The sequence below is a fragment of the Zingiber officinale genome, chromosome 8B (assembly GCF_018446385.1).
Source record: "Zingiber officinale cultivar Zhangliang chromosome 8B, Zo_v1.1, whole genome shotgun sequence".
Lineage (NCBI taxonomy): Eukaryota > Viridiplantae > Streptophyta > Magnoliopsida > Zingiberales > Zingiberaceae > Zingiber > Zingiber officinale.
The window spans coordinates 44,599,794-44,621,906 of record NC_056001.1 but is presented as its reverse complement, the minus strand read 5'-3'; the positions used below and the strand labels follow the sequence as shown (position 1 = coordinate 44,621,906).

Genomic DNA, 22,113 nt, shown 5'->3' with positions numbered 1-22,113 from the left:
TGAGAAGCCAAAAACATGTTATGGTTAAAAATCATCCGAGAGGAATCGGATTTTCGACTCGGATAAGGAAGGGGAACAAGGAGTTTCTTGTGGTGGTGTAAAACCTATTAGGGTTGATTTATGAGCTAGAGGGGCGTGAATAACTACGTTCACTTGATGATGATGCTGTAGCAACGGAATACACTCAAGCAAATGCTAACTCAAGGATTACTTGGTATCCATCTCAAGAAAAGGTGACTAATCCAAGGACCCACACACGACATGCTCTCCACTAAGAAAAATACTCCTTCTCGATAACTACCAGAGGTGGAGAAACCTCGTACACCACTCACACAAGCATACAACTCAAAACAAGAAGTAAATACAAAATAATACAGAGGAAAACCCTTCTTACTTGAACTCTTGTAGTTTGTAGATGCCTCTGGATCCTTTGGAAAGTGCAACAGCACCTCTCTTCCAAGCTCTAAGTCTAGCAATGAGTAGTAAAGAGAAATCGTGTAAGCACGGGAAGAAGGCTAGAGAAGTTATGTTGAGAGGAAAGCTCGCTACGACTTTATACTCTGCGCCTCTAGGGCTTTGAGCTCACTCCCAATCAATTGCCATGTGAGATCAGCACCATCTCAATCGTCTAAAACCTGCATCTTGCACAACGGTCATATCTCAATCGATTGGTCAATCGATTGTGGAGGATTGAATCGGTCGACTGATCGATTCAGAGTGTCTCTAGGCTCTCACTGGAAAAGGCCTGAATCGATTGACCAATCGATTTATCCTTCCTCGCATCCGCGCGAAAAATCTAGCCCTAATCGATCAGCTGATCGATTGGGAATCCCTCTGTGCTCGCGATATCGCTTCCCAATCGATTGGTCGATCGATTGGGTTATTGTTTATTGCAGCACTCTCCCAGTCGATCGGTTGATCGATTGACCACCCTTGACTTGCTTAACTCAAGCTCAAGAGTTCCCAAACCTAACATCTAGTCACTCGTGACCTGTTGGGACTCCTCATGCCTAGCATCCGATCAGTCTTGACCTGCTGAGACTTCTTCATCAAGTGTCCGATCAATCCTTTAACCCACTTGGACTATTCTCTATTGGTCCCCGTGGGTGTTTTGATGTGATCAACCAAGTTGGTTAGGTCCTGCTTTGTTTGATCCCTGTGTCTGAGTGTGCAGGAGCTTAGGAGCGCAGGAAGTCGAGCGGAAGACGCAGCTAACGAGAAGGACGACATGAGAAGGGAGCCTACGGGCTCGGTGCGTCCGAAGGACGAGAGAGCTGCGGAAGAGTACACCGGTGGGCGAGAAGAACGTGCACAGCGTTCGAGGGGCGTTAAGCCGGGGAGGAAGACTGCTCGAGGAGAAGGCCGGAAATTGGGTTCAGGTGAGCCCTATTTCGGTTGGCCGAAATCACCCAAAAGAACGGAGCGTCGGAAGCTGAAGAAAGCAAGCTGGAATTCGAGCTGCCAGCTTGGAGGCGTCTCCATCAGGCTTGGAGGCGCCTCCAGCTTGAAGGCGCCTTCAGCCTTGTTGAAGGCACCTTAAACAACTCAAGCAATCAATTGTGTAGCCATTCCTAGCAATAGTTCTAAGCTTCCAAAGTGTAAAAGGCTTCTCCGCCTTCAGTAAAGGAGATTCTTTTTAGTGCGCTTCTCATTGCCCTGGATTAACAACCTCCTTGATTGTAACCAGGTTAAATTCATGTTTCTTTTCTGTTTACTGCTTTATTACTTTACTGCTTTATTTACTATTGCACTAATTGAGTTGAAAGCACGAGGAGGGTATAGTTTATTTTTATTTTCAGCAATTCACCCCCTCTTGCCGGCCTCCGCTGCGCCTATAATTGGTATCAGAGCCTGATCGCCTCAGAAGGACTAACCGCCAACTGAAGCACTACGATCAAGACGATGGCCGGAGCGAACATCCATCCCCCCAAGTTCGACGGAGACTTCGCCACATGGAAGCGCAAAATGGAGGTATTTTTTAAAACTGAATTTGACATTCTTTTAATAATGAAATATAGCTATGCAGTTCCGAAAGATAAGGAGGAAAACACCTGGACGAAAAAGAGAGCAAACAGATTTCGTCGCCAACGGAAAGGCTGAGTTCCACCTACTCAGCGTTCTGCCGCCTCAGGAGGTAAATCGGATCGGAAGCTACGACTCCGCGAAAGATCTCTGGGAAAAATTCCTGGAGCTTCACGAAGGTACCTCCGAAGCAAAGCTAGCGAGGCGCGACATCCTCCAGACCCAGTTGACGAACCTCCGGATGAACCAAGGCGAGAAGGTAGCGCAACTCCAAGCGAGGATCAAAGAGCTGATAACTCAACTCAACAACCTTGGAGAAGAAGTAACGAACCGGAACTCGATCCGGTACGCGCTCAACACTTTTTCGAGAACTCCCGATTGGGCCTCCTTAGTAGATGCGTACTACATCTCTAAGGACTTCGAGGTAAGTACTTTAGAACAATTGTTTTCTACTTTTGAACTTCACGAATCTCGAGTTGCAGAGCCCAATGGAGTGGAGAAGACCAGTCAGAATATTGCCTTAAAGGCACAAATAAACGGTTCTGACTCAGAATCCTCGGTCGTCGAATCCGAAGCGGCACTACTAGTAAAACGCTTCAATAAATTTTTTAATACTAATAAGTTTAGATCGCAGAGGCATCAACGAAAGAAAAGAACGATTCGTTGCTACAACTGCAACGAAGAAGGGCATATCAAGGAGGACTGCCCAAAATTCAAGAGCAAACAGAAGGATAAGGAAAGTAGCAAGAATCCAGCTCGACCCAAACACAACCTAAAGGCCACGTGGGATGATTCGTCGTCCTCCGAATCAGAAGTCGAAGAATTCTCGGGGATAGCACTGATGGCCAACCATCAGCTAGAAGAAATGTCTAGCTCAGAGATGAGCATCGATGAAGGGGGAGGAAGATCAGAAGAAGAAAGCAGCAGTGAAGGGGGAGCTTCACCGAGTCAGGTAAGTCAGGTACGAAATCTAACCCCAACTCAGTCTTTTCGATTTATTAAATTGCTTTCTAAAGACTTATTCGAATTAGAAAAAGAAAATAAAGAATTGAAAATGAAATTAGCAAAAGTATGTCCACTTGAGATGTACGATAGTATAAAATCAGAAAGTGATAAATTAAAATTAGAAATTGAAAAATTAAAATCTGATGCATGTTTAAATACAAATAAATTTCCAAAATTAAAATTAAGAATTTATGGAAAATTAAATTGGTACATTAGAAAACACCAGAGTCAACTTAGAAAAGTGCCCAAAAATCATGTACCCCCTAAGTTTTTGACCAACCTTATAGGAAGGAACCTTTATTGGGTTCCAAAATCTTTGCTAGTTTAAGGGGGGTGTATTCAATCAAGAAATTGAATTATTTTCATTGACTTTTTTTTAATGATAGACTTTTGCGGAGTTGATTGATTTTTATTAACTTATATAGAATCTCGCGTAGTTGTGAAAAGAATTCTATGGAGTTCTATAGATTTTTTTGCAAGACTTTTACAGACATTTATAAACGTTTTCATGGAAACTTGTGGATTTATGAGAAAGAAAAATTTGTTTCGTTATTGCCAATATGATAAACATCGCTCCAAATTCGATTCGCTATTGTATCTCTCATGCATTAACATTTGCTCGTTGTTGTTCTTGAGTATCAGATAATTGATCAAAGCAATCGATACCATGAACTTGTTCTGGTAACGATGATGAAACTTCATTATCTGGTTCAACTAAAAATTTATCAGAACGACACTCCTTGCGAAGAAAATTATGCAATTCGGCACAAGCCAAACTTTTTATAATAAAAATTTTATTTTAAAAAAGACCGTAAACTTTAAAAAAAATTAAAGAAAAATTAAAAAAGGGTAATTAAAAAAACATAAACTAAAAAAAGGTAAATAAAAAAATCGTAAACTTTAAAAAAATGTAAAGAAAAAAATATAAACTTTAAAAAAAACTTAAAGTAGAAAACGTAAAAAAAAAAAAAACATAAACTAAAAAAAATGTAAATTTAAAAAAAACCGTAAATCTTAAAAACAAAAAAACATAAAGAAAAGAATAAAATTAAAATAAATAAATAATAATAATGTTAAAAAAAACACATGTATAGTTAATTTTATAACAGAGGTTAACACACCCCTAAAGTAATCTCTATGGTAGACCGTCGACGTGATCAAGGTGGTGAAGGAATAACATCGAGAACAGTGTTAAATTTGATCAAAGTAGTGAAGATTCTTGGTTGAATATGCATCAAGTTGGACTGTGTACTATTGTATTGGTAGGCTCTGGACGGGGCTCAAAGAAATAATCAAAATCGAGGAGCGGCAAGAGAAAGGACTTATTCGTAAAAAATTAAAATGATTTGAAGTCTATAGAAATCTCAAGGGTGAGGAGAAGACTTTTTATTTTATATTTAAATTTATACCAAGTATTTTGGAGAGCTCTCATTGGTTAAAATTTATATCAAAGGAATTCTAAAAGAATCCATGAAAATCTATTAAAATTTTGGATACCAAAAGATTTTCATAGAGTTTTAAAAAGTCGAGTTTGAATACCACATGACTTTTTAAAACTCTATAAAAATCTAATTTGGATACCATTAGATTTCTATAGAGTTTATAAAAGTCTAGATTGAATACACCTAGATTTTTAAAATCCACAAAAGTCATTCAAAGTAATTAAAAGTTCAACACTGAATACACCCCCCTAAATTTCTCTTTTAGTTAAAAGCTTACAGTAAGAAAATTAAACATTGAAATTCTTTATGAAAGCTTTGTCTAAAAAAGTGGTTGTTGCTCCAATAACCAAGAAGGCCTAGTGCCTCGCCACGACCTGGAAGCTAAAATATTGAAAGAAAATGTTTAATTAACTTTCTGAAAAAGTATTAAACAAGAATTAAATAATAATTTGAAAGTTTTTCAAACATTTTTAAAAAATTCTAAAAAAAATCGATTTTGACTTAGAAATTATTGTGAAAAAGTCATAGATTTTTTTCTCTCTCAGTTATTTTTACTAAGAATTATTTTTAAAAAATTAATTTTTCCTTGAAAAATTTTTGAAAAATTCAAAAATTCATTTGACTTGAAATTTTGTTGACTTAGAAAAATTTTTCAAAAACCTTCTTCTAGAAATTTTTTTAAGAGAAATTTTATCTAAAGTTAAAATTTTTTTCTAAAATATTTTGTGAGTTATCTTAGAATTTTTTTTATGCTAAAAATTTTTTTTACCCCGTTTTTGCTATGATCAAAGGGGAAGAGAAAGGTACAAGCTTAGAGAAGTATATATTTAGGGGGAGAAATTTTTTTTAAAATTAAAAATATTTTTTTTTGTAGTTGCAATTTTATTTATTGCAAACTAATGTTTAATATGTAAGTTTAGTAATTTTTTCTTTTAAAATTACTTTTCTATCTATTTTTTTCCTAACTTGAACTTGGGTTGATGCACATCAAAAAGGGGGAGATTGTTGGTCCCCGTGGGTGTTTTGATGTGATCAACCAAGTTGGTTAGGTCCTGCTTTGTTTGATCTCTGTGTCTGAGTGTGCAGGAGCTTAGGAGCGCAGGAAGTCGAGCGGAAGACGCAGCTAGCAAGAAGAACGGCACGGGAAGGGAGCCTACGGGCTCGGTGCGTCCGAAGGACGAGAGAGCTACGGAAGAGTACTCCGGTGGCCGAGAAGAACGTGCGCAGCGTTCGAGGGACGTTAAGTCGGGGAGGAAGACTGCTCGAGGAGAAGGCCGAAAATTGGGTTCGGGTGAGCCCTATTTCGGTTGGCCGAAATCACCCAAAAGAACGGAGCGTCGGAAGCTGAAGAAAGCAAGCTGGAATTCGAGCTGCCAGCTTGGAGGCGCCTCCATCAGGCTTGGAGGCGCCTCCAGCTTGAAGGCGCCTTCAGCCTTGTTGAAGGCGCCTTCAACGGGTCAAACTGACTGTTTCGAGCTGCGGATAAAGTTTTATCCGCTCACCCCTTGGAGGCGCCTTGGACCCCTATTAGAGGCGCCTTGGACCCTCGAGATCAGATTTCCAGAGGCTATTTAAAGACCCCTTGAGTTAGGAATTCAAAATAACTCAAACAATCAATTGTATAGTCATTCCTAACAATAGTTCTAAACTTCCAAAGTGTAAAAGACTTCTCCGCCTTCAGTAAAGGAGATTCTTTTTAGTGCGATTCTCATTGCCCTAGATTAACAACCTCCTTGGTTGTAACCAGGTTAAATTCCTGTTTTTTTTCTGTTTACTGCTTTATTTACTATTGCACTAATTGAATTGAAAGCACGAGGAGGGTATAGTTTATTTTTGTTTTCAGCAATTCACCCCCCTCTTGCCGGCCTCCGCTGCACCTACATTCTCCTCGTGTCAAGTGACTGATCAACCTTAACCCACTTGGACTTACGGTCTTGTGCCAAGTGTCCGATCGTTCATGACCTGCTTGGACTTTTCTCCTTGTGTCAAGTATCTAGTCAATCTTTTGACCTACTTGGACTTCCCAACATCATGTGTCCGGTCAACCTTGACCCACCTAAATTTCTACGTGTCTAGCTTCACTCACCAGGTCTTTCCATCTATTTAGCTTCACTCACTAGGACTTTTCAACTGTCTAACTTCACTCAATAGGACTTTCCATCTGCACGACTTCACTCATCGAGACTTTCATCTACTTCACTCACCAGGACTTTCACCTACCTTCACTCACTAAGATTTTCATCTGTCTTCACTTACCAAGATTTCCACCACCAAGTGTCCGATCAACACTGACCCACTTGAGTTTTCCACTTCTACCAACTTTCCTGTTGAACTTGCTTTGCCTAACCTCCAGTTAGGACTTTTCCAATCAAATATTCGATCAAGGTTGACCTACTTGACTCTTCATCACATCAAACTGGTCAAACATTGACCAGAGATGAATTACACCAACAATCTCCCCAATTAGACAATTGCACCTACAATCTCCATTTATTGTTAAACATTAAGACTCAAACTTGATCAATCTGATCAACCTTGACCTAAAAATATTACACCAACAAAACCTTCGAGTGATACAGCCAATTTAGCCAAAACTCATTCTATCCCACATATTTAAGACGGACAAATTCACCAAGCACCTTCTTGAAATAGGAATAGAACTTATGTTTTATGACAAAAAAAAATTGGAGCCAGACAAGTTAAATGACAAGGTAAACTACTTTTTGTACACATCCGAGCCACTTGAAAACTTTCCCTTCGGATCCTTTCAAGTTTCAACAAAAGATCTCCGTGAGCGCCATGGAAGAAACAATGCCAAATTGGAAATCTCGATTTACTCTATTCCTAGCAGACTTAGAGAGTCTGGAGCGACGAGGAATACACGCCTTTCACTTCTGTGACGAAAAACTACAACTCCTTTATAAGCTGTCCTAGGAATGCCGTCCTGAAATTTAGAACAAAACAAAAACATTAGATGACATCCAGACTTTTTCAGCGTAGGAAATAGGAAACCAACAGGCTGTCGATAGATCAACCAGAGAATGTTCAGAATTGAGATGTGCTATCTAAAGTGCTGACCTAACGGTCCGTGAAGTTATGAAATTGAAGTTAATTCAAAAAGAAAATATCTAATATGAGATATCATTCCAATAGAATTGTCATAAATGAGAAAGTAAATGCACCATGCAGTTGTTGCTTCAATGAGTTGGATGAGATATAACATTACAGTTGAAAACAAAAAAATGTTGATGATGAAATAAATAAAATACGATTAAGAGAAAATAACTTGGTTTGGATGAGTTAATTACTCTTAAAATGTTGATTATTAGTAACTCCAGTGTTACCTGATGTAATAATAAAAAAAAAAGTAAATGTTCAACGATTAATCTTCTATCTTCTATTTTATGCATCTGACACCATTATCGATGTCAACGGCAAGATGTGCAAAAAGGGTTTACCTCCTTAATAGTTGGATTATAATCACTAAGTCAATAATGATATAATAAGGCAAATATTTCAACTATTTGGGATTGGACATTAGATGTGAACTGATACTGATATGTTGCAAAAAAATGTAATCAAATTTCAGGTGTCGAACAGCCAAGTGAATTGCAAGGGGAAAAGAAATTACCTTCCATTCATCAAAAATTCCAAATTTGCGGGCTATCTGTTCAAAGTGTGCCTGGTCACGATATTGGATTTTTACATCACTGTTAAAAGTGTGTGGCTTTAGAATGGCTTCGGGTTCCCAAATAGGTGTGGCATCAGAGACCATTTTAGCAAAATGACTCAAAAATTTATCCTGCAATTAACAGAAAGATTTTCTTAGTTGCATAAAAATTGACAGACAATATAGACAGGCCTTGGAGATGGTTTAGAAATCACAAACATGACCACGTCCCTTTGCATTCATGTTATAGATGGTGAAGCACATAACATACATTAGAAATTGTATTACCTCCATCAGGAAGCTCAAGTTAGCTGACTTCCAATCAACCTACAAAATAACAAGAAGAAAGAAAGACAAGATTAGAAGACTAGGAATAAATTTAAAACCAATATAAAAACCACCTTTAACCTACTTGGACATCGTTTAGTTTAATAGGCTCCAGATATTGTCTAAAGAATTGTCCCATGCTAGAACCCTGTAAAATAGAACTAACATGTGAACAAGCATCCATATGAAGAACAAATAAAAGAAGTCAAACAAACAGGTGAGATTTCCCATTGCATCATTATTGAGAATTTATACTGTACAGGTGATTATTCTTTGTTTCCAAGATATATACGTCTAGTATCTAACCATAGGATTCAGAAATAAAAATTCATCTTCTCAAGTTTCTCATACGTAAGGAACTGACAACAGCATTACATCAGTTCCTTTGCAAATGAAGTTATCAAAGACTGATTACATCAGGTCTTTAGTGGTAATTAAAGACCTCAAAGTTGTTGGAAGAATGTAATCTCAAATATAGAAATTCTATAATCAGCAAACCTAACCTTTGAGGTTCAAGCATAAATCACCAACCATGTAGTAAGGGAAGAGTGATTAATCAAAGACTGATTTTTAGATAGATGTTGTAATCATTACATAAAGAATGTTTCACAGCTTAAATTTTATTAAAAAAAACTTCATGAGCTTCCTATCAACTCATAGTATAAAATAACAAGCATCCATGAGAAATTAAAAGCCTAGAAACCTTTTAGAGAAATAAAAGAAAAAGATAAAGAACATTAAGCTGTGTGCGAGAAGTTAAATTAATTCAGGACTCAGTTTGTTGCTTAGGCACTTAGGCAACTTCTAAGTTTAAGCTGCTGAGTAAATGGAGGTCATGGTAATTCTATGAGAACCTCTTACAGACCTTGGACCCGCATAGGCACCACATCATGAATTTGTTTTTTTCTTAAGAATTACATGATAAGGTTGAAACAAAAAATTGACGGCGTAAAAATGATTATGGTAGAGGACCTAAAATAATTAAACTGGCACACATTCTGAGATATGCAGATAGGTGTGACTTAACTTCTTAAATCTCTCATTTTGGTCAGTACACTTTGTTTTCACTATTCAACAAATGAAACAAAATCAAGAGGCAATTCAGCTTACACAGACAATAAGCGATACCAAATTGATAGGATTTGTTCTATGGAGGAACCTTGTTTTTCCAAGGGGAAAAGTAATGTAATGATTTGCATTATATTAATTCAATTAGGAGAAAGAATAAATAAGAAATTAACCAATTATAGTAATATAAAAATGTATTGCTAGGAAAGCTACTCCATTAGAACTGCACCCAAAAATTTCACACAGTCTGACAATCATTCTCAAACTCATTGAAGTATATAGAGTCAACTTTCATATGGTTAAAATCAAGTAATGCTAATAATGATATAACTTACATGCTCACCAAAGTTGTACGTTCTGCAAATTTCTGGACGGATAAACTGACGATCTTTGTGCACCTCCTTTAATCTCACCCAGTCATCCCAATAAGTAATATAATGTCAAGGAAACATAACAAGTAACAAACTTTTAGCTAGAAATTTGAAAATAAATCATTTTTAACACACAAGGATATGCTTTAGGCCACTTGGGTGATAGCTCATCCCATGTAGATTTTGTTAACATCCACCCAAGACCAGGAAAAAAATCTGATCGGTAGAGAGCTCCTGTGAAGTATGAACTAGAATGCTAAACAGTAATTTTTTAAATTAACCTTTCAACACCTTCCTCTTGCTAGAGAAAGTCGAGAAGGCATCTTGTAAAGTGACACGCTCAGTGTCAAATTTAAAGGAAAAGGGGGCTCACGAGGATCATGGACAAACTGCTTTTGTCCATTGTCATTCCATGAGGAAACAGCCATTATGGTTCTTCAAATCAAACAAATCAATATGTTGCAAATATCTGGAAGAGAAGTTAATGAAAAGTAAGAACAGAATTAACAAACGAAGAAGGAACATACTTGTCCTTGTCAAGTAGAGTAGCTGTTGCTTCAAAATAGTCAAAAAAGTCTGGAGCAATCTCCATGTCATCTGTTTAATGAGCAAAAACCTTCTAAAAATGAAGAAACAAAAAATAATGAGAACAAAAATGTTTGAAACAATAAATATTAAGTAGATGAAACCTTCTAATATGATGACTCGATTGAACTTGTGGCTGACAAATAATTCATCCAAAGCCCATTTGTAGTGCCCTGAAAAATTTCCATGTTCCAGAATTAGAGCACATAATATTCCATGATAAGACTAGAAAAATATGAAGCTTACTAGCAATCTTGTAATATGCGATTATTTCTCCAGGTCTTTCTGTTGCCACTGGTTTTAAATCTACGTGCTGCAATATAGTCAACAATCAAACCCAGCTTTACAAATTTTGACACTGATCATGCAATATGAAATGTATATATTTTGTAACAGTTTGCACATAAAAAATAGTTTTCTTATTATAAGCTATGCTAGGGAGTAAGGACTGGCTGCATGGACTGTTAACAAGAATAAAAGAAATACATAACCGCATACATGACCAACACTACTACTGATGTTCCAAGTTAAATTTCCTGTGATTTGTGATCTCTCAATGTGATAGCTATTGAATAAAAATGTAAACTGTTTGAAAAAGGATACTTGTAAATTGTAATTATTGTCGTTCAAGCCATTATGAATTATATAGTCCCAAGTAGAACCAAAATTCCAAGTAGATTCAACTATTTAGACCATGGTCCGAAATTTCATGACACTAACATGGCCAAAAAGTATTGTTCCAGTATTACAAGGGCAATCTATCCTATACAACAATTGATGTTGATGTGTATCTTTTCATGATGACCCTCAACAGACCTTGGTACACTTTAGCATGCGTGAAGATGAATTTAAATAATGTTTTATTTTATCTTGTTTCTCTAAAATTCTAATTTAACTATTTGGATAAAAAAGGCCTGAATGGGGGTGAATAGACAATGGAAAATTTTGACAATTAGCAACTCAAAATAAACATTAGATTCGAGTGTTTGTGTGTGATATGCACTTGATGTGTGAAATATGCAGTGGAAAGCAAGTAAAAAACACATAATAAAAATTTTAATGTGATTTGGAAGTATCTCCTACTCCGTGGCCCATTTTGTGTCTCGTGCGACATACTCCTAAAGAAAAATTTACTAAAAAGGACTGAGCAAAAGTTCTCTTACAAGTTTAGCAAATCTAAAACATAGATCGCTTGAATATAATGATTCCTCTAGATCAACCGTAGAGGATTATAATCTCTTTTGAAAGATTTAAAATAAGTGCAAAAGAGACAAAGATACCAATCTCACTATAGAGAAATATAGATGGACTAGGTGAGGAGAGGGGTTACCAACATAAGGGTTCTATGTGTGATTGAAGCATTGATCACAAAGAAACCCTTAGGAGAGGGATCTTGCTCAACATAGATGAAAGGACACTAATGGAAGATGATTCTATTAGCAAAGCCCTCCCAAAAGAACATCTAAATAAAGTATCAAACGGAGAGTTTCATACCATAGCTGAACTATTTTGGTCCGCCAAAAAAGTTGATCAACAACAAATAGTAACTACTGGAGATAAAATATTCAAAAATCACGAAACCCCTTGGAAATTGATTGAGCAAATCTCCACTATTAGTCAACCAACTTTCACAGTTGGTGTGTTTTTAGATTTTTTTTTATTTTTTACTTTTATCAACCCTCCACAGCTCGACAATTAACCCAAATCCTAAATCAGCCCTTCAAACAACTTAAGAGCTCTTAAAATTTTCTATGCTACTTCATCAGCCCAAATCATCAATCCAGATCTTCCTATCTAAATGTGTGTAGTCCTCAATACCAGGAATTTAGGACTTGACTCAAAACCAATGCCAAGTGTCGCATGACTTTATACAATGTTCTCTAAGTACACTACTACTAGATACAACATTTACATTCCATACAACCTTCATGACATAAATAAAACATAACATTGTATCTTTGGGTCTTTATGTCCACATTCCAAGTTTGCTAGCATTTCTTTGAGGTTGAGTTTCCCATAACTACATACTTGATCCAATTAGTCCATCAATCAATTTTGAATAGTATCATCTTGCACGCTCAATTCCAAAATTTGAAATCTCATACTATGTCGGATGGCAAAGTTGAAAGGTAATATTTTGATAATTACCAAAACTCAACACAACCATGCCAATATTACACTTGTTAGCATGTTACAACATATATGAAGATAATGTTGTTATTTTTTTTAACTTGTGTGCATGCAAAATAATGCTAAAACCGTAGCATTTCAGATGGAGCACAAAGTACGAACTTAAGTATATAGATGTCTTATATTCTTCTTTATCTCTTTCCTCTTAGCACCTCCAATTCACTAATAGTACTATACATAGAAACATCAACATGACACCAACACAATATTGTTCTAGTAAAAAACTGAAATTCTGGTACAGCTTGAGATTTTGAGCCTTATCGTGATTAAAAATATAATTCCATGCTAAACGGCACAATCAAAATGTATAGTTCCAATACATTATCGAAACTTGATAGTACTTGGCACTCAATTCTATTTGGCAGTGGTAATCTCTCCTATGTTGTTGTATTAATCGTGTCAATGAGTATCGTATCATGTTGACACTCAATACCCCTTGGCATGCTACAAAACACACCAAGATGAATTATAATTTGTAGCTTGTTTGTGTACAACATAATATCAAAACTGAACCATTTCAAATGAAAAAAAAAAGAGTCTAAACTTAGACATATAGTTGCCTTCTCTTTTTTTTCCTTCATTTCCTTTCTCTTTCTTCTAATTCACCACTGGCACCATAAGTCAGGAATGTGGATGCAACATTGATACTCTACCGTTCCAATCAAAGGTTGAAACTCCAACACAGCTCAAAATTTTGAATCTTGTTTTAAATCTCACTCCTAGGTATGTAGAAGTGTCCTCTTCGTTTTATATTCATCTCATTCCTCTCTCCATATCCACTTTGCCACTAATACTATGTGTCAACAACACCAACACAAAATCAAAACTATCTCATTCCATTCGGCCACCAAGACTTGCTCAAAATGAGATTTTGAAGTTTTCTTTAGAGTATTACAAAAAAAGATTAGAGTCGCCATTTGACATGAATTTCAACCAGCTCAACAGAGAAAGATAACCATTGAAGAATAAGGAAAATGACAAAAAGAACAAGTTTATACTAGGTGAAACTCTAAAATTATCTTTTTCATCAAAGAATGTAGCTTTTAAAACAGAACTTGATAAATTCCTAATATTTTATAATGATTAGATGACAAAGTAGGAAGGTTTGCAATTTAAACCTGCAGATATATTATCTCATTATAGCTCATAGCTTTATTTTTAACATCTGGATTTGTTCCATCCTGAAAAACAATTACATTTGTCAGATATAAACCAGCTTTAGAATAATTTCTAACAGAAAGAATAAGAGATTGCACATACAAACCTGAGAAATAAAAAGAGGAAATTTAGAAGAAACTGACCTCTGATACCTGAGAACAAAAATAAAATCCATCATGAGTTGTCTAATCTTATGAAATGAATATTTTATTATGGAAATTGCAAATAACTACACAAAAATAAAGTCCTTTAGCATACTTTAAAACAGATTTGACAGTCCTCTCGAGATAGTCAGGTCGACTGCATGCCATAATTACTACAGCTGCTACAGGCTCCTGCAGCAAGGATACACAAGTAAGAAAAATGCAAAGGCTCATCAGTTGAAAATGAGTCAAGCAGTATACGGAGTAAGCATACCTCATTTTTCCCTATCAAGTTTTGTAAACTCTTTTCTGCATCCAAGGTTAATTAGATTAGAAAATTACTTCCACATTCATGTACTAGCATGCAAATATTCACTTACCCAAAAATACCAAATTAATCAAGGCTGTTAGTGTCAAATCAATACATTCAAACACAAACAACCACCAAACTAAATGGTCGGCATCATGCATCTCTTTAAAGTCATCATATGGCAATGATTCCAACCAAAGTATCCACCCTCCTTTCTTCTTACAAGTGGCACTTGTGTTACCTCCTCATGCTTTCTCGCTCATAATTCAAATTGTTCGTGTTCCTAACCATTTTTGTACCAAAGCAAATTATGAGCGAAACCATCATCCAATGATTAGGAGACCCCGTGAGAAAATGAGGATCAAACATGTAATCTAGTCGCCAGGAAGAAATCACTGGTCGAACTCAACCACTGCTTAGTCCTACTGATTCACAAATTTGAAGCATCTTTCAGCTCTTTCAGATCATCAAATGGAGATCATTAAAACCAAAGCATCCCCATCTTTTCTTATTACAAGTGGCTCTTATGTTTATTTCCCTTCTTGAAACCACTTGTTCAACTAAAAAATAATTGTTCTTTCTTTCTGTTACCCTCTACTGCACCCACACAGAAGAAGAATCTACCCTTTTCTTGCCTCTACTCCCTACTTCGTGAATTATTCAAAGGGAGAAGAGGGGGTGGAGGTCAAAAAAAACCCCAAAAAACTTATTTGATCAAAACACATCATCTTAAAAGTTCTTCCACAGTCTCACCCATAGAAAATAATGCATCAAACCCAAGCCCTTTCCACAATCCTGAGACATTGTGGGTCTTAAAAGAGAAGAAACAAAGCAAGTCTTGGACCCTACATTCTACCCCCTTGACTTCCCTAATTCCACGTGCCCCATGGAATCCATCCTTAGTCATGACTATCCCCACTATTCCCCCCTTTCTCTTCTACTGACAAATCAGTCCACCTCTTGCTTTCTATGTGATTGCATTTCTCTTCCCCATGTTCCCCATCTTGGAGTCTGTCATTCATTGTGCCGAACCTCTCATGACCAAATCTATTCTCCTCTCTCTTAAAAAAAAAAAGGTTTGCTTGCCTTCTTTAATCTCCAACCTATTATTTCCATCATGGGCAATCTCTTACGTGGATGCAGGTTCATCATCACAGTGAAGGCTAGGATAAACCTTGCAGTGCTTATGATAAGCATTTTCCCTCAACTTAGAGGGCTTTAGTCTAGAAATTTAATGGTTGTATAAATTGATGGTATTATTGTATTAACTTGGAGTGGAATGTGTAGGATTCGTCATTGCAAATGGCATTTGAGACAAATTGAAGACGCCCTCAAATTCACATCTTTATAAGGTGGGTACAATCAGAAGGTGGGTACAATCGGAAGGTGGGGAATTTCATGCACTTGTTTGTAATATATGTATATAAGGATGTCAGCCTAAATACAAACTACACGCGTAGACCCTAATTACATGAAGGCGTCAATCTAAACTTAATTATGGCTTTGACCCTTCATTATGGTTGGTGTTGGCCTATCACCATTGATGGCATTGGCTAAACATTACTGATGGTATCAGTCTATACTTTTGATGTCCTCAACCATATTATTTTGACAATATCTGCCAAACATGCACGTTATTATTAAGGTGTTTGCCCATTGTTGTTTATTATCACTATTGCTTTACGCTATATTGTTACTACCAATTTGTTGGTTCTCTAGTCATGTAGGTGAAACAAACATGGCGATTGACCAAATGAAATTTACTTAAAGTTGTTTGTGCTACATTTTGTTACTACTTGGCTTGTAGAAGTTATCTTCTTTTATTGTAGTAATTTGTATTGTATACATGTATAAGTTATTATACAATTGTTAATTGATATGGTTGTTTAGATTACTTTATAGCATTGTTAATACCAAACTAATACCCTTATTGTTGTCATTGTTGTTGCTTCCACATCCATAGGTGGGAGGAAGCACGAGACCATAGGAGGTTTAGAGATGGAGATAAAGTTAAGCCAATGGTTTGAACTCGTGGAAGTTATCAAAATTACTAGTAGGTTTGTCAAGGAAATGTAGCAACTTTTATTCCCTATTGTTGAACCGGTTTTGTTTTGAGTTGAGACACTTGATGGTTGAGCAACACCGAGCAATTGGGGTTGGTTATTGCTCGGTGGAACAATAAGACCTTTTGTTCTCCTAGTTATTTAGTATGGCGTGGTTGTCATTACCCTATACATTTGATTTGGGTTGGTTACTAGAACTTTTTAAGTTGTTAGCATTTTTTCATTTTTTTTTTTTGTTTTGGTTGGATAGATCTGTATGTCGAATTGTTGGGTCAACCATTTGGTGCTTCCTAGATCAAACAAACCCTATTCTTCAGCCTATCACTTCTAGGGTCGTGTGTAAACCGAAGGAATTACATGTATGACAAATAATTATATGTAGTCTTAGTTATATTTTGAAATTTATAATTAGTTTTTAGTATGGAGTAAGTCCACCATTGAAAAAGGATTTTGGAACAATTTATTAAATAATGGGTTTAGTTTTACTAGATAGATCAAATTAAATTATCTTCAAGACAAAGTTAGGAAGGAGAGTTTTGGCGCAACGATAAAGTTGTTGCCATGTGAACCAGAGGTCACACGGGTTCGAGTCGCGGAAATAACTTCTTGCAATGTAGGGTAAGGCTACGTACTAGACCCAATGTGGTTTAACTCTTCCCTCGGACCCCACATTGGTGGGACCATTGTGCACCAAGCTACCCTTTTTTTCTAAACCAAATTATAAGAATAACAATATGCATGTAATGTATACTTTAATATAAGTCAAATATACAATCTGAAAAATAGTCACCTCTCTTTTGTTTCCTCTTTCTCATTAGTCCCTTTGCTAAGCAGATCAGTGTTCTCTTAAAGAATACTATATATCCTAGAATGTGATTCTGCTCTTTAGTGTTCCAAATAATTGGTATAACTTAGCCAACACCCCCACAAGGGAGAAGAGAATGTTCTTTCATTACGCTTTATGAAAACAATGAGTGGAGTCTCTTCTATAAGTCTCACAATAACCTAGTCCCATATGAATAAACCACGTAGCAATAGAATAGAAATGAAAACAATCCCATCAGACAGTATTTAATTCAAACCAATTTATTTTCATAAGGGTCAGCATAGAAAACAAAACAGGGAGATAGGTGACAAGGGAAAGAAAGATAAGTGGAGCTGAAAAAAAAATTAAAAAATAGCTTCTGTCTTGTTTACTTGGGAAAATAAGATGCAGAGAAATTTTTTTGGCATTTTCTTTAGTCTTCCATGGTACCCTTTTCTCTAATCTTCATAGCCTCTTTCTGTCTTGTTACACATATATACACAATTGTTGTGCCAATATATTGAAGCTTCTGTAGGTTTAGATTTTTTTTTAATTTAGGTGCAATACTCTTCTTTTTTTCAGCTTTGTGTTTCTTTTTCTAATTTTAAATATGGTTCATTTGCAGTAATGGTAGAATCTCATTTCCAGCTTTTGACCAGTTTGACTGTTTTTGTGTTATTAGACCAGCCAATAAGATCCATTTTCAAAAATAACAATCAAACTTGACTATTTCTAGTCAATATTTAGTAGATAATTGAAATAATTCAGCAAATAATCTTAAAGTTTAATAACTTGTTTGACCACATATTGCATTAGTGGTCATGCAATCTGACCCTCTACCCCTCTCTCTCTCTCTCACTTTGTCACTACACACACTAGGAAGCTTTAAACAAAGACACGAGTCTTGGGCTGATCATACTTAAACAGTAAACAATTGAGGACGTGCAGTTTATGCTAAGATATCTGACCAGCCATATTAACTATTGTTCAAACTTCTGGTTCATGGTTCATGCAGATTCTAAACACAAAACAATAGTGTAGCATTATCAAATACACTGCACATAAATTAATAGAAACTCCTCTTAGATGATAACAAACAAAAAAATTAATGAAAAACATACTTTTAAGATCTTGAAGTAGGGTCTTCAGTTGAGCAGATTCTTCATCTTTATATTTGTTTGCTTCTGATACATCAGGAAGAAATCAAAATTAAAGATGAAAACTCTCTCAAAATTGTTTCTGTGATATCAACTAAAACTGTATAGCAACTCATAATTATATGGTAATCCATGCATTTCTTATGGTTAACCAAACAAAAAATTCATAGCATGATAACATCATAAAAGCGGTATATGCTGAAAGTGTTGCCACACCCGTCATGTAGTTGCACAAGGTGTATGCAGTGACATCCTAAAATTTGAAAGTACAAATGATAATATAGACCAAAACGGTAAGTCCTTGCGTAATCAAAGTACAGAGAATATAAATCTAAATGAAAGTAAAGGTGCATGTTTCCATCTTGAGTAAAGTATATTGCATGTTAATACACTATCGCCTTTTATGTGCTCCCATTGGTACCATCAAAGCAAATTGAATTGAAATAAAGAGAAATCCATTTTAATTTGAAGCTCAATTTACACCTTCTAACGCTACGATTTTCCCTTGTTGTGTGCTTATCTGATCAATCAACAAACGCATTTGACTTGTGCACCGATTTTCAGATTCCACCTGTATACAATTGAAGCACGATCCATATCATGGAACAAGCAAAAAACTATAAAAATTTAAGCCACTGAGATTATCAATTGGACATCATAAAAAATATCTTGAGGCCAAATCATTGGTTTAAGTAACAAGACGCCTGGGAATGGTATAAACTGGTGTCTATGACATATATTAACTACAGCAAAACAATATATAACACCATATAGAAGACATAAAATACCAAATAAAATGGGACTACAATGTAACTAACAGAGATAATAAAGCATTTAATTACTACTGAAGTATCAATATGTAGGGTAGTGTATCTTACAACAGCAGCCAAGCGCTCTGCATACTCAGATTGTGCAGTGAAAAGACGCACCTAAAGTCATTAAGTGTGAATAAATTACATCAAGGAAATATTTGCAGTTCTCTGTTGAAGCATACTTGGTTACTGGCATGTAAAATGTAAAAGCATTAATCTCACAGCATGAGAATGAATTTTCCATTGCATAAAAAAATCATCAAGAAGAGATGCACAATAACATTTATTTTCAAGGCAGACAGGAGGAAGTGGAATGAAAAAATAATAGACACTTTCTTCTTACAATTTCCATGAAGTAAACAAGATGAGTGGATGAATGAATAAAATAAATTTCTTTTCTTTTCCACTCACCTAAACTACTCCCTTTCTCTACTAAGTCATTCCCTAAGAAAAAAAAACACATCAAAAAAATACTGAAGGTGTGTATATGATCATATGATGCAGTCAATTATAGCAAAAGTTCTAGTGACAATATTAGGGGGGAAAAGACTTATTTTCATTCTCCTAAAACCTCATACTACTATTAATCACCTTCTGGTCAAATGCCACGCTTCTATTCTTTCCACATATATTTAGTGGATATTTAATCTGTCTACTTAATTTCAACGACCCCAATGCATAGGTTTCCAGAGATGTAACAGCGACGAAACTATTTATCATCCAGTGAGCTGGTTATTCAGAAAACTCAACCCTCGGAAAGACATTTTATCACCCTAAAGTCTAAAAAAATATCATTGTTTGACGAATCGAAAATTCAAAATTCCGTTTGCAGAGTACAAAAATATTTATCCAGTCTAACACAGTTGAAAGAGCAACAGAAGCAACCAGATCAGCACGACGAGAAGGAGTAGATTCAGAAAACCTGGATGTAGATGAAGGCCACGATTGCTATGACGAGAAGGATTCGGATGTCGCAGAAATGTCTCGCCATGTGGGCGCTGCAATCTCACGGAAAATTTGCCAGCATGCGATTCCGATGCTTGGATCGGCGGCAGGTCTTCGATCTCGCGAGTCTGTTTTCCTGCTCGACTTCAGCGAAGAAAAAGAATCGATCGTCAAAGTCGACGAGGGTATTCGTGGCACAAACTGAACCCGGCCCGATTACTCGCCATCGTAGCCTGTTGGAAATTTACTCGTCAGCAAAATAGACCCATCCCGTTAACACTGCGGGAACCTGTGTTAAAGGCCGAGGGGTATTTATGATATTAAATTATGAATATATTATTATTTTCATAATTTAAAAAAAGGAGATACACAATATAAATAAATAAAATACTAGTTTTTTTGGCCAAATGAAATTCTTTTTTCCTTCTAAATTAATATTCTTGCTCATTACATGTTTTCCCTTTTATTCTCTTTTAAAACACTAATCAATTATAATTCGTACATACGATAGTTGAATACAACTAAAATTCAAATTCTATTAATATTTTAAACATCAGTCTCTAAATATACAGCAAGAAAGCATGTGAGAATCAAAATTCAGGTCCCATTTTTTTTTTTAATCTTTCAATTTTGGCAATCCTTTCGATATAGATTCCGTAGTAGAAGAAAGTTGGAAAGATTAAGAAATAGAATCATTGATTTGTTCTCACTGATCCGGTGATAAGGACTCGTGGAGGTCAAAGATCAGGAGGGTCAACTTTAAAATCCTGTTGAGCAGATAGGTCATCCGATCGCCCGACCGGAAATCCCCCAAGCCGGACGGAAGACAGCTCGACCATGGGTCAGGTTTCCGACGCTCAAGGTAAAAGAACTATCGGTCCGAGTGGCCAGGCCGCTCGGAAGAATCGCAGACCAAGAAGGCGCAATCTCATCCGAGCATGTGACCATGGACTTTCCCGGTCAGTCCGATACACTCACATCCCAGTACGCCAGGAGAACCGAGTGGTCGTCTCGACCGGACCACTTGACCCTGGAACCGACAAGAGACAGCTGGTAATATCATCCTCGAGATGTCTGTCGCCGACAAACAGCATGGTCGGTGGCTAGACTGGACAGAGTATCGTACAGTGGAAGTTTCCACCGTCACATCGGGGATATGCTCGGACGATTGTGGAATGGGGTCAGGCGTACTTTTCTGACACACTCATTTGGAGGTATGTTTGGGAAAACGGGCACGCATCGAGAGGCGTGCCCGCGCCTCCCGGGTCCTATATAAGGACCCCAGACTTCGACGGAGGTATGCAGAATTCTCATCACTGTAGCCACAGTCACTCTGCCTTTTTTCTTCTTCGCCTGACTTGAGCGTCGGAGGGTCGTTGCCGGGAACCCCTTCCCGCCTCGGCTTCTTTGCAGGTTCATCGGAGATCCACATCACCAGTCGAAGACAGTGGAGAGCGCCACGCCCCCAACGTCTATCGACTCAGCGCTCGGACAGGATCAAATTGGCGCCGTCTGTGGGAACGCACCTGAATCCGAGCCGAGAAGATGGAAGAAGCTGGACGCCAACTCATGGTAACGCTCTCTCCCGAGGAGCTTGAAGCACTCATTCAAGCGCGAGCCGCAAAGATGGTTGAGCAACAGCAAAAGGCCCAAACAGAAAGGATGGCGCAACAGGCCGTCTCGGTCTCTGGAGGCCGAGCGGCCATGGAGGACCGACCGGAACAATATTCTACGTGGGCTCAGAATAAAGGGCAGACCGGTACACCGGGATTCGTACCGCCCGCCGGCCACATACGGGAGGTGCAATTCCCGAGCTGGCTCGCCAATATGGTGCTGGTCTCCAAGTCAGGCAACAAATGGAGAGTCTGCATCGATTTCCGGGATCTAAATAAGGCATGCCCTAAGGATTTTTATCCTCTACCCCGAATCGACCAACTGGTAGATTCTACTACTGGATGCGAGCTGATATGCATGCTGGATGCATATCAGGGCTACCACCAAGTGCCACTCGCCCGGGAAGATCAGGACAAAGTGAGCTTC

At 37.1% G+C, this 22,113-nt stretch overlaps 1 protein-coding gene across 2 annotated transcripts; it reads right to left on the bottom strand.

The window, feature by feature from the left end:
- Nucleotides 1–7,096: 7,096 nt before the first annotated feature.
- On the bottom strand, nt 7,097–20,315 carry LOC122015199 (alpha-1,3-mannosyl-glycoprotein 2-beta-N-acetylglucosaminyltransferase-like). 2 transcript variants are annotated; one of them, XM_042571962.1, is made up of 18 exons: nt 20,051–20,313; nt 19,195–19,245; nt 18,800–18,887; nt 18,281–18,343; nt 14,256–14,290; nt 14,097–14,173; nt 13,945–13,990; nt 13,799–13,861; nt 10,737–10,803; nt 10,595–10,663; nt 10,433–10,502; nt 10,279–10,340; nt 10,049–10,139; nt 9,870–9,963; nt 8,552–8,614; nt 8,428–8,466; nt 8,101–8,271; nt 7,097–7,413 (listed from the first exon to the last, which is right to left on the bottom strand). In XM_042571962.1, exons 1-18 carry the CDS (start codon nt 20,117–20,119, stop codon nt 7,303–7,305), a joined length of 1,329 nt encoding a protein of 442 aa, XP_042427896.1. In that variant the 5' UTR covers nt 20,120–20,313; the 3' UTR covers nt 7,097–7,302. The 2 variants fall into 2 exon arrangements, with proteins under 2 accessions (XP_042427896.1, XP_042427897.1); XM_042571963.1 differs by lacking the exon at nt 19,195–19,245 and having other exon boundaries at nt 20,051–20,315.
- Nucleotides 20,316–22,113: the final 1,798 nt, after the last annotated feature.

Coding starts and splice junctions, on each gene's coding strand:
- LOC122015199 (XM_042571962.1), bottom strand. CDS start 20,119: ATGGCGAGACATTTCTGCGACATCCGAATCCTTCTCGTCATAGCAATC. Junction 10,341..10,432: donor ACTCTACTTGACAAGGACAA/GTATGTTCCTTC, acceptor TTTGATTTGAAG/AACCATAATGGCTGTTTCCT. Junction 10,140..10,278: donor GCAGTTTGTCCATGATCCTC/GTGAGCCCCCTT, acceptor CATACTTCACAG/GAGCTCTCTACCGATCAGAT.